This window comes from Pygocentrus nattereri, chromosome 1 (assembly GCF_015220715.1).
Source record: "Pygocentrus nattereri isolate fPygNat1 chromosome 1, fPygNat1.pri, whole genome shotgun sequence".
In the NCBI taxonomy this organism is placed as follows: domain Eukaryota; kingdom Metazoa; phylum Chordata; class Actinopteri; order Characiformes; family Serrasalmidae; genus Pygocentrus; species Pygocentrus nattereri.
The window spans coordinates 55703995-55717315 of NC_051211.1; the positions used below are offsets into that span (position 1 = coordinate 55703995).

A 13321-nucleotide genomic window follows, 5' to 3' on the forward strand; every position below is an offset into this window, starting at 1 on the left:
TTAAAAATTAACATAATAGGTGTATAAGTACATCAAGAGCACAAACTGCATTATGCGTGTGAGTTTGAGGTGGAAGTATATTAAATAACCACAATAAAGGTGTCTGAATGCTCGTTTCGGCTCGCTGTGTGTGGGTCCGGATTAAAGCTGAGTGCTGAATGTGCTCGGCTGCCGTCGCTCGTTCCCAGCGCTCCTCATTACAATCAAAACAGACTGATGATGCAGTGGATACTTGTATGATGTTCACAGATGATTTGATCTCCTCCTTTGTCTCACTTTCCGTCTCTCTCTTTCTCTGTTTTGACTGAAGCATGACTGACCATCTGCTACCAGCCATTCTGTGATTTTACCCCTGCTGGAAACACGGATTCACACCAATGCTTCCCTTTGAGGATTTCCTGTGTGTGTGTGTGTGTGTGTGTGTGTGTGTGTGTGTGTGTGTGTTTATACACTTTCGGGACAAAAAATGTCCAGACTTTGTAAGAAAACCTGAGAAACCTTCAGAAAAAGGACCAACAAAACAGTCCTGGCTTTGTAAAGACCCCTATAAATAAAAAAGCATTTATTTTTTGTTAAGATTAGGCTTAGAATATTTTTTCATATTATTCATATGGGACGTACTCCAGTACTGTGTGGTTATGCTAAATTACAACGTTCATAATTCTATTTTTGGTCTACAAGAACAGATTTACAGCTTCAATGGTCCAGAAACTAAAATGTTTCTCTCAGACTGTTCATCTCTATTCACCCTCTCTGAAATGCTCTGTTAGAGCTTTGAGTCTTTAAGCTCCGCCTCCCCCTGAGTCTAGTGTGATCTGATTGATCAGCCTCCAGAGCGGTTCCGCCCCCCCACGTTCCGTGTAAACACTGCTGTGGCTGTTTCTCCAGAGGCGTCGGTTCTGCCGTATCAGTTTGATCCAGAGTGGATCCTGAAAGACAGTGTGACTTTCAGTGTGACTGCACCACACAGTAACCATCTGATTGGTCACTGCTCAGTTCATTTGCATAAAGTTCATCCAGATGTGCGTCAGCGATTTGAGGTATCAGTTAGATGTATATATTGTTTAGGGCTGGCCCCAAATATTCCCCCCAGTCTCATGCTGACTGCTATCTCTCTCTCCATAGCGGCGCTGATGCTTCAATGTCAGTAAACGTTTGTTTTATCAGCTGTTCTTCTGTAACGTCTCTGTTCTAGTGCGGATCTTTAACTGAGATCTTCCTCATCTCCACTTCTGTCTTCAGTGTGAGAAACGAGGAACAGTCACTCTTCACTCCAAACTCTTGGGAAACTGGGCGAGTTTTCCGGTTTTCAGATCTGCTGCAGCTCGTTGTAAAGTTTTTCAGAGGAATCTGGGCACAGTTGCGGTTTCTAGACTATGAAGGACCAACTGGGTGATCCAGTCTGCTACAGTGCCACCCTGAGGCAGAGCAGTACTGCAGCTCTAGTTAGTTAAGACCACCAGAGACAGGAGCTGATTGTGGGAGAAGCAGATAGATAATCACAGCACTATAGACCCAGACCCTCAGAGATTCTCCCCAAACAATCTCAATTCTTGTGCTGTGTTTATATGTTTTTATAAAGCAGCCGGCCTGGAGGTTCCGATTTTACAGAGGCTAAAGCTGCAGATGTGCTTTCAACCTGAACATTCAACACAGATTTCCTGAATGACGTTCTTAGCCCAAACATCTCCCACCCACCCAAAATTAAATAGTCATGAAACCAAAAATTGCTTTTGGGGCAGCCCTAACATTGTCATGCCTCGCCTTGTTGTAGCGCTGTATGACACATCCTGCTTGATGTAAATTAGCAAAGAAAAAAAATGTAAAAAGACAGATCATTTTGCGCAGCGTCATCGCTGTGACACATCTCTATAAAACACCTTCCCGTTTGCCCGGTCTACATCTACAGACATCGGAAAGATGTGTGAGGGAACTGAGCATTTACTAGAACTCCGGTAATAGACGGAGGGAGTGTGACTCATCTGGATCCTTTATATCCAGACTATAGCTCTGCGTATTAGAAATGACTCCAGCGTTTTTGAAAGACAGGGCCGTGTTTGTAGGGGGAGGATGTTGTGGGCTGCAAATTGATTTTTCAGTTTCAATTCCAGTTTTAGTGGCACTGAAATCTACATTTTATTTACACCAAGCCGCCAGCCTACTATCCATTGTCACATCGGTTCTCGGGAACGCAGGCATTTGTGTTTGCAGAGTCGTGCTGGACTGAAAACACAATGCTTTGCTTTCCCTTTTAAACCGTGTGTTTTTGTTTCCTCACTGTAGATGCTGGTGTCAAATCACACAAAGAGATGAGATGATTATGCTGTCGTTGAAGGAAACCTTATGAATCTCACTTCAGTGCTTGAAAACATTCTGCTTAATTGTGCTCAAATGATGTGCTTACAGGCTCTGTACAGCCAACCTGCAGTCTAGTAATGTCATTTTCCTTTATAAGGATGGCTTCGCAAAACAAACTCACTCTTCTTCGCTCTCTTCTTTCTACTGTTACGGTTCTACGCGTTCGCAGGTCACAGTGTTCAAACTACATTCCATACAGACTCACATACATACTTAGCAACCACCTGGGATAACAGGCTGCACTGCAAAACAGATGAGCTAAAATACAAGAAATAAATACTGGATTTTAGGAGCAAATGACTAAATACTAATGAAATGATGCTCTTATTTCCCTCTGTGACTTTGCACATATCAGGTTAGCCAAGCTGGGAGTCTCTCCTCCTCCTTCCATTGCTTCTCCTTAAAATATTTCCATCAGCTAAATATTAGACAAATCACTAGTGCAATAGGAATTGTTAGGTGGGCAAGCCAGGGGTGACGATGGCAAGAAAAAACTCCCTCAGAGCTGAGGAAGAAACCTTGGGAGGAATTTATTTGTAGCGCTTTTTACAACTGGTGTCATCGCAAAGCAGCTTCACAGAATTCCAGAAAAGACAAAGTTTTAACAAGAGTGTAAAACCCCCAAGTGAGCAAGCCAGGGGTGCGAGTGGCAAGGAGAACCTCCCTCAGAGCTGCGGAAGAAACCTTGGGAGGAACCGAGGCTCACCAGGGGGGACCCGTCCTCCTCTGGTCAAACTACCTACAGAGTTATTATACTACTAATATTAATAGCAGTAATATTAGTAGTAGTAACAGCTGGGAGTCCATGAGAACATCAGTGTAGGGTGGGCAGCTAGTCCAAGGCAGGTGGTGGCAGCTGGGGCGTGGGCAGCTGGTCTGAAGTGGGCAGCAGGAGGGCTTGACAGTCAGTCGTCCTTCAGTGTCCGGCTGGACATGTGGGCGGTCGTATACTCGGAAAAAGGCAGGGAGAGGGAATTAGTTTTATTCTATCCGTTTGTACGTAAAACAGGGAATGTGAACATTTCCAGAGTGAGGCTAACGACTCCGGCAGATCCGACTATGACAGCTTAACTAACAGGAGAGAACCAGAAGGACACACAGACACGGCAGCACTCTGAGACAGTTCGGCATCCCTCCGCTCCACCGTCCACAAACCTGAGTGACCGCGTGCGAGCAGCAGGACGACAGCACCAGCGTCTCAGTTTACTATAATTCCCTGTGTCCATGGACCCCTGGATCTGCTGCCTTTATCTAGGGGGAACATTAGCTACCAAAAGCTAAACTGAACAAGTGAGTTTTCAGCCTAGTCTTAAAGATTGAGACTGTGTCTGAGTCCCGAACAGTTTCTGGAAGATCATTCCAGAGTTTGGGGGCTTTATAAGAAAAAGCTCTTCCCCCAGCTGCAGCCTTAGGAATTCTGGGAACTGTTAATAAGCCAGCGCTCCGGGATCTGAGTAGTCGTGATGGCTCGTAATAGGAAATAAGTCTATTTCCCTATAGGGGGAAATAGTTCCCCAGAAATTCTCTACAGAAGTACAAATTGTTAACAAAGCATTTGTTGAAACTCTGCTGAGTCTAAACAGTGGTGGGGTTAGGATTTGGACCAAGGTGAGGGTGGGGTTTAGGCTTTGGGGTGGGGTTAGTGTATGGCTGGGCGATAAAATGATAACGATAATTATAGTGATATAACTTTTTCCTCGTTAGAGCGATAAGAAAGGTTCGATAAATGTTCGATATAATACACCACTCTCACGCTTCCACGTTCAGCGACAGCCCTGGTGGCATTTTCTACCACAGGAAAGTGACACTACTCTGCTGTCGTCAGGAGAGGGCGCACGTCCAGGTTTTTCAACATGAGAGAGGTGGGCGACAAGTAAGAAAGGGTCACCAAATATACTTTAGCAACGTCTCAAAGTGGAGTTATACATTCCCTGTTTGAGTGGAGCGACCAGCGATCTGACGAGATCACTGGTGTAACTGTACTGAGCTTCAGTGAACTCATCTCTTTCCGTACATCCTAACCAGCTTTAGCAGCGTTTAATCGCCTCAGATACTCTGAACTACAGCGCTGTCACAGCACTCAGTCAGATTTTAGTGCATTCCCAAGCAACGAAAGTGAAAAAAAGTGGGTTCATGTGAGTTACAGCCCTGATTTAAACGACAGTAAACCGAGGAAGCTGTGAGGCGTTGGAAAGCGGGAGAGTGCTGTCTTCCCAGGCTGTTTTTAGCAGCTGGCTAACCTGAAGCGGCCCCATCACTCACACAACACGGCGAACTGATGATCCTGTAGATCAACCAAGACACAAAAGCACCGCTTTCAGTTAAACGTACCTGAAAGGAGGACTCTGTCGGTCTGGTGGTTCAGCCCTCAAACTACTATAGAGAAACCCAGACTTCTGCTAGCTGGAGTTTGAATACCGTGACGTGCTCTGACAGGGATGCAACAGGACTGATGGCACTAAGGCGGTGTGATCCATCACTGACTTACTGAGCCAGCTAATGTTTACTGTTCGTACTGCTGACGTTGTTGAGAAAGTAAACAGTTTAGCTGTTTTTGGCCGCAAGTTTAGCGTTTGTCATGGGATAGCTGAGCCTCGTCACCCGACAGATAAAAATCATCTTTTCTTTCTTAAATTATGACTATTATAAAAACTGCGGCTGTACTTTTCCAGCTGGTAAAAACAGCTCTCCAGACTCTCTACCACTGTCCCATGACAGATCTGTGAGATGTTGCACTGCTTGGTGAGTGCTTGTCATGTTCTGACTATAAAGGATAGTTTAAAACCATCCAGGAGCAAAAATCAGCCTTCAAACCTTAAAGAAGTAATGATTTGATGTTTATCGCGATATACATCGATATGAATTTTGTTTATCATGATAACATTTTTGGCCATATTGCCCAGCTTTAGGTCCTGGTTAGGATTAGATTAAGAAAATTATAGTGAATTTAGTAGATATTTAACATTTCACAGTGAGGAGGGCCTGGGTTCGATTCCCCGGCCGGGTGACCGGGGTCCTCTCTGTGTGGAGTTTGCATGTTCTCCCCGTGTCTGCGTGGGCTTTCTCCGGGTTCTCCGGTTTCCTCCTACAGTCCAAAGACATGCAGTCAGGCCAACTGGACATGGTAAACTGCCACTAGGTGTGTCTATCTGTCTGCCCTGCGATGGACTGAAGAACTGTCCAGGGTGTATCCTGCCTTCCGCCCCCGCGACCCTGAGGGAGAAGCAGCTTAGAAGATAAAACAGAAAGTTTATTCTTTTTTTAGAAATGTATAGAATGTATTTAGTAACGCAGGCCGTGCATGACAGTGATTTTACTCTTCATGTTGGCCTAGAAAGACAATGCAGGGGGGCTTTACACCCCTCTAGCCCACGTTTGGCATTGGGCACGGCCACCTTAGGCTAATGTGTGGATGCTCTAGAGCATCATGTTCTATTGGTCAGTCTTAAAGTGGCTGGGACTCACTAATTATAATGCATAACTAGATATCTGACTGGTGGATCACCACTGAGATCCTCAGGCTGAGAAAGCATGGTTGTTTCATCTATATAAGCATGCTAGATTGTTCTAACATTCTTGGTGTTGTCATTGTCTGACTCCTTTCAATAAGTAATTAGGTTTATTGGAGGAATGTCTTGCATAATAGATGCTTCCCAAGACACTTCATTTATCAAAGCAGCAAATGTTTCTCTGCAGGAATAAAAGTGCTTTTGCTTTTCTAATGTGCAACACCCACAAATGCTGTATCTTCAAATATTGTTCGGTGAGACACTAATGATCTCCTTTGCTCTGGTCTCATGAGCAGCCAAGTGCTCTCATATCACAAAACTGATATGAAAATTTTTCCATTAAAGCGCAGCTCTTCTGTGCCCCCTTAATCTCTCGCTCTCTCTCTCTCTCTCTCAGATGTACATCCAGACCACCACGCTCACCATCTCGTTAAGCCTAAGCGCCTCTGTATCGCTGGGAATGCTCTACATGCCGAAGGTCTACATCATCATCTTCCACCCGGAGCAGAACGTGCCCAAGCGCAAGCGCAGCTTCAAGGCCATTGTCACTGCCGCCACCATGTCGGGCAAGCTCACCCAGAAAGGAGGTGACCGGCCCAACGGAGAGGTCAAGACAGAGCTGTGTGAGAGCATGGAGACCAACAGTGAGTCGCTTTACACTCAGGCCTTATCCACACATACTGCTTCTGCGTGGTGTGAGCGACGCGGCAACCTGAGCGCTACAGCTTGAATGGGCTGACGTTTGTGCTGCAGAGCAGGACAGCAAGAAAGTTATACAGACATTCCCTTTAAATGGTCACATCAGTCACTGTGCTCAACAAAATAAAGTGCGCGGTATGTTTGTTTACCCTCGACAGCAATCTGACTTGTGATTAGGAAGAAGTTTCGAGTCTGGTGGACCAGCCGGGAAATCTGTCCACAGCACAGAATGTTTATCTAGTGTTCTGTCATGAATTAAATTAAATTTAAAATGATACTGTCTTTAAGTTTGTATAAAGTTTTCTGTTTGATTTTCAGGCTTATTTCGGTGTATTTGGCAACATGACATGTGGGAAAAAATCTGTGTTTATTCTCTAAATTCTGTACCACTTCTGGGACCCTCTGCCGCTTCGCAAGCGCAGTCGTTACAGGCGAAAGGTTACTTGGCCGTGGAAATGAAAAGCATGACTTTCCGAGTCGCTCACACCATGCAGATCAGGCCTCAGGCACATTCGTGTACCAAATTTAGCCTGACTCCAAGCATGCAGTGATAACCACTGTGGATCGTTAAAAGTGTGCATGTGCAAGAAAACGTGCCATCGATTTTAAGTGGGGCTATCAGGCTTTATTAATCAATTAAGTTTGATTACTTCCTTTAAAAATGTACATCCTTGATGAACTTGCAGTGATTAGTTAATAGTTTGCATATTGATAGTCTCTCCTGATCTGACTTACAATCTCAGACAAAAGGTACTAAACTGTCCCTGTGGTGGAACCCTCAAGGGCGCATCTGCAGTACCTTTATCTAAGGAACATGTCTGAACCATATTCTGTTGTGGTTTTATGCTACAACTCCATTTATTTTGTCCAGACTTTTTATTTTATATTTCTGTTTTTAAACATTAGATTATAAAAAGGTGCAAATATTTACTTTTCCCCTGGGAAAAATAACACATTTAAGGTAAACAGTCGGATCTTGTGATCATTACTGTACCTTTGAGGAAACATTTGCATTGTTTGTACCTCGATGGACAAAAATCTACCAGTAAGAAACAGACCATGACCATGACAGACATCCTGAGATACAAACAGTGTTGCTACAATGTTTTCATTGTTTTTAATAAGGTCTTTTGAAGAACTGTCCCATAAAGTTTTGAATAATCTTTGAAGGGCTTAGTCTCACTGGGCCAGACTTGATTGCATAACACGAACATCTGGGCAAAACCATGAGAACTTCTGGGCTAAATGTTGGTGAGAATATAAACTTGTCATTGCCCATTGATGATACTATCATGGAGCTGAGTGGTGGGCTTTCCTACCTAATTTTAGAAGAAAGGAGCTGTAAATATGGACTGCAGACTCCAGGTGCTTTGAGAACCCTCTTCATCAATATCAGCGTCTTCTTTATAAAGTAACCCATCACGACTGGTTGTCAGAGAAGGTGCTGATTTGGTTGAATGTTTGGTTGATTTTGGAATAGTTTGGCAGTTCTTAGTGTAGTTTAGTAGTTCTTAGTACAATTTGGGAATTCTTGCTATGCTTTGATATTTTTCGGTTAGATTCGATTGTTCTCGGCTTGGTAGTTTTTGGTAAGGTTTGGTACCTTTTGGGATGATTTGGTAGTTCTTGGTAAGGTTTGGTACCTTTTGGGATGATTTGGTAGTTCTTGGTAAGGTTTGGTACCTTTTGGGATGATTTGGTAGTTTTGGTAAGGTTTGGTACCTTTTGGGATGATTTGGTAGTTCTTGGTAAGGTTTGGTACCTTTTGGGATGATTTGGGATGATTTGGTAGTTCTTGGTAAGGTTTGGTACCTTTTGGGATGATTTGGTAGTTCTTGGTAAGGTTTGGTACCTTTTGGGATGATTTGGTAGTTCTTGGTAAGGTTTGGTACCTTTTGGGATGATTTGGTAGTTCTTGGTAAGGTTTGGTACCTTTTGGGATGATTTGGTAGTTCTTGGTAAGGTTTGGTACCTTTTGGGATGATTTGGTATTTCTTGGTATGATTTGAAAGATTTGATTTGGTTTGGTAGTTTTTGGCATGGTTCTCTAGCTTTTAGTATAGTTTGGTAAAATTTTCTTGCCAGGTGTGTTGGATCTAACTCGCCACGGTGGTAGATCACCAGGCCCAGGATTGGGCACCCCTGGTTTAGTAGTTTTTGGTAATTTTGGTAAGGTTTATTATTTCTTGCTATGGTTTTGCAGTTTGGGTATGGTTTGGTAGTTTTGTTAAGGTCGAGTAGTTCATGCTATAGTTGGGTAATTTCTATAGTTGGGTTTTGTTGTTCCTGCTATGCTTTGATAGTATTTGTTATGGATTGGTGCTTGAGGACACGGTTTGGGAGAGGTGTGGTTTGGTACTTTTGGAATAGCTCGGCAGTTCTTGGTACAGTTTTGGTTATTTTTGATCAGGTTGAGTAATTATTGGTCTTGTTTGGTGACTCTTGCCATGGTTTTGGTATTTTTGGTGTTCTTTGGTAGTTTTTGGTATGGGTTGAAATTTTTTGCTGCAGCTTAGTTGGTTTTGCTTTGCTAGCTTGTTCAACACATCAGAATATGGCTGCGCTTCTCTCCTGAAGCTCAAATTTAGTGCATGAACACATTAAATCAGTGTGGTTTGACTGCTAAACCCACTAAACTTGCTTCAACCTCCGTTATTTAGAAACCTGCCAAAATAACACACACACACACACACACACACACACACACACACACACACACACACACACACACACACACACACACACACACACACCTGCACTGACCACCTGACCCCAATCCTCTGATATTTATTATTTTTGATTATTCTCTTGGTTATATTAGTTAAAAAATGCCAAAAGTTATTTCTTTTCGCTCTTCCTTCCCTATCTCTTTTTTTCTTTCCTTATTTCTAATGGTGTGATAAAAATAAGAATAAAGTCATCCTCCAAAGGGGGGGGTGGTGGTGGTGGGCCAAAAAAAAAAAAAAAAAAAGAAACCTGCCAAATCGTTTTGATTATTTTTTGGGGGAGGGGATTATGGAACGTGGGCAGATGTTAATGGTGCAGAAGTGATCTGAGGCTTAACGGAGGAATAAGCACATTAGAAGTAATTAAGCCAATGGCTTTGTTCTGTGTTGCAGGTGCTGACGCACCTTCTCTGACATGAAAGCACACACATTACATCAGTCAGCAGTTTGCTCTCCCAGACAAGGCTCAGGTCACTCTTTATCTATTTACTCATTAGCGGGCAGAACTACACAAAACCTCCCTCTTTGCAACAACTAACAAATCAATGTAAAATGATTCTACACTGAAGCAGGTAAACCTTGACAAGAGGGTGCTTTGAAGGGCATTTTCAACACCGGACAGTGTTCATAAGGCTACGCACCACCTACATAAGCCTTTTAATCATCAAATAGACCTACATAGACATTTATAAACACATTTCAATACGTGTCATTTGTCATAAAGGTTGCTAAATTAATGTTCATTTTCCTAACATTAGGCTGCAGCAACACTTTTCTAACATCAATTATCAAACGTAACCAATTTTGACAAAAGCAGCCCATTGAAACAAGCCTTTATAAATGTTTACGTAGGTTTATGCCAGTTGTCATGACAAGCTTATTAATGTAGCATGTAGCCTTATGGCCTATAATGCAATAGTTTCCCAATAATGTAATAAAATTAACCCAAAAATCTAATAAAACTGCACATCATCAAAAATGTAATACAATCCAAGTAATAAGGTGTTAAATATAATCGCCGTGAAAATGTATCAGTAAGACATTATGACATTGTCTGTTATATGTTAAGACTTTGTACTGCATGATTAGGCAAGTTATTACGTTATTGGCTTTTATTACAGTCTTGAACAGCATCCGCTTGCAGCCACTTGTGATACCATAGCAAAGGCATTACAGCACCCTAACAGCCACCTGAGATACCATAGCAACAGCGTAGCCACACCACTTGAGCTTCCAAAGCAGTGGCCTAGCAACATGTTAGCATGCACCTGGGATACCATGGGAACACCTTAGCAACCACCTGGGATTCAATAGCAACACCTTAGCAACCACCTTAGCAACCACTTGTGATAACATCATGAAGGTCTCACAACACCTTAGAAGCCACCTGAGATATACCATAGAAACAGTGTAGATATACCTCAGGAACCTCTTGGGGTTCCTTAGCAACATGTTAGCAACCACCTGGGATGCCATGGCAACACCTTAGCAATCACCTTAATAACCACTTGTGATAACATTACGAAGGTCTCACAACACCTTAGAAGCCACCTGAGATATACCATAGAAACAGCGTAGCTATACCTTACGGTCACTTGGTGTTCTATAGCAACATGCTAGCAACCATGGTAACACCTTAACAACCACTTGGGATTCAATAGCAACACCTTAGCAACCACTTCTAATAACATTACAAAGGCCTCACAACAACAGTGTAGCCATACCTTAGGAACCACTTGGGATTCTATAGCAACATGTTAACAACAGCTTAGCAACCACTTGTAATAAGCAAAAGCCCCACAACACCTTAGCCACCTGAGATACCATAGCAACAGCAGAAGCACACCTTAGCAACCACTTGTGATAAAATAGCAAAGGCATCACAACATCTTAGGAGCTAGTCACATCTTAGCAACTACTTGAGGTTCCATAGCAGCATCCTAGCAACATGTTAGCAACTACCTGGGATACCATGGCAACATCTTAGCAACCACTTGTGATACCATTATGAAGGCCTCGCAACACCATAGAAGCCACCTGAGATACAATAGAAACAGCACTTGTGGTTCTATAGCAACAGGTTAGCAACCACCTGGGATTCAATAGCAACACCTTAGCAACCACTTATGATAACATAGCGAAGGCCTCACAACACCTTAGCAGCCACCTGAGATACTACAGCTGTAGCATGGCTACAACTTACCAACCACTTGAGGTCCCATAGCAGTGGCCTGACAACAGCTTAGCAACCACCTGGGATAACATAGCAACACCTTAGCAACCACATGAGACTTCATAGCAATGGCTTCATCAAGACAACCGAATGCTCATTCATGAACTTTCCATTTCTAGTTTGTGGTTGTTCTCCTTCCAGCAGCGTCCTCCACCAAGACGACGTACGTCAGCTATAGCAATCATGCCATCTGAGGTGGGACTGCCTCCAGGGGGCGTAGCCGGAGCAGAGCCTGTCCAGACCGAGACGTGTCGTGTGATGCGGACTGGCAGCTGGACCTCCCACGGGCAACTAAGCATGAGACTTTTTCCTATCATTGTGCATCAAACTCGAACCGGCCAGACACCAGGAACCAGTCAGGGACTTCACCCTGCACTCTAGAGCTACGATCCTGCCGCACTCACAGAGAAAAACACAGATAAACTGAGACGCAGGTCTGCAGTCGTGACAAAAGGGAAAATGAAAATATTAAAAGTATTAACAAAAAAAAAAAAAAAAGAAAGAAAAAATACAAAAAAGAAAATGTAAACATGCTACTGTGCAAAAATAAATAAATAAATAAAACAGACGTGGAAAAAACTTTTTGAAAATGTGGATATAAAAGAGAAACTATATGAAAAACACCAGAGTTGAACCATGTTTGTTGTTATTCTTCTTGTAAGTATTTTTGTGATTGTGCAGATTTTTTCATTCTTGTTCCACGTTGTCTGAAACCTGCATACCAAGATGAGATGTCTCTTGTATTGGCTAACTGGACCATAGCTTGGGGTTGTGAAGCTGTACATGCCATGGATGACGCATGCTAGTTTTTATACAAAAAAAAACAAAAAAGATTTATTTATAATAAAGGAATGTTTTGCAAATGTGTAGCGTTGTTGGATGTGCATTTCAAACCGCAGACCTTCCTCGAATGGAATCCCGAAAGCTCATTTGGAGCAGATGCGTTCCCGACGCACTCGCCGCTTCAGCGTATCGAACTCTTCCCATTGATTTGAGCCGAGATTATGCGGCTACACAGTTCCCGCTTGTTCGGCTGGGCTGCCTTGTCTTCTATAAATGCAGGCCGTGTATTTTTAAGAGCCTGTCAGCTCGGAGAGTGATCGCTGCAGAATTCCGTTCTGCTGAGGTGAACAGCAGCCCTGTTACTGCCGGCTACAGCCAAACTAAATGTCCAGTTAAAAATACATGAGCGCTGCCCGTCAGCGAGCCGCACTGCTGCTGTTACGGTTACTGTGGGTCAGACAGACGCCATCGTGATCCAAACAGGAGACCACGTTCACACGACCTCGAGGACGAGTTAACGCGGGTGGGATGAATGAGACTCATAACCATCCTTGACTTTTTTAGGGATTCAAGCACATAAAGCTGGAACGCTACTGTTGGTTTAGTGTTACATAAGAAGAGAAAGAGCTTCATCTTCATCTCCTTCTTCTTAAGTCTTCTGTCTTCTTTCATCCTCTGCTTTCTTCTTGTCTTCATCTTCTGTCTTCTGGTGTCCTTATCAAATCAAATCAAATCAAATTTATTTGTAGCGCTTTTTACAACGGATGTTGTCACAAAGCAGCTTTACAGAATTTCGGGAAAAGACGAAGTTTCAACAGGACTGTAAGAATGTACAGAAACCCCCCCCAGTGGGCAAGCCAGGGGCAACAGTGGCAAGGAGAACCTCCCTCAGAACTGAGGAAGAAACCTTGGGAGGAACCAGGCTCACCAGGGGGGACCCATCCTCCTCTGGTCAGACTACCTACAAGTGATTATATTACTAATATTAACAGCAGTAATATTGTTATTAGGAA

General features: G+C 43.2%; 1 protein-coding gene across 4 annotated transcripts in view; it reads left to right on the plus strand.

Moving 5' to 3' along the window:
• grm8a (glutamate receptor, metabotropic 8a) overlaps positions 1 to 12392 on the plus strand; it is a 400562-nt gene extending 388170 nt beyond the window's left edge. For 3 of the 4 annotated variants that reach the window (XM_037538676.1, XM_037538670.1, XM_037538678.1), the window contains exons 10-11: positions 6265 to 6511; positions 11667 to 12392. In XM_037538676.1, the coding sequence (XP_037394573.1) occupies positions 6265 to 6511; positions 11667 to 11719 (300 nt within the window). In that variant the 3' untranslated portion in view covers positions 11720 to 12392. The remainder of the gene's footprint in view (positions 1 to 6264; positions 6512 to 11666) is intronic. The other variant, XM_037538683.1, reaches the window with a different exon arrangement.
• Positions 12393 to 13321: the final 929 nt, after the last annotated feature.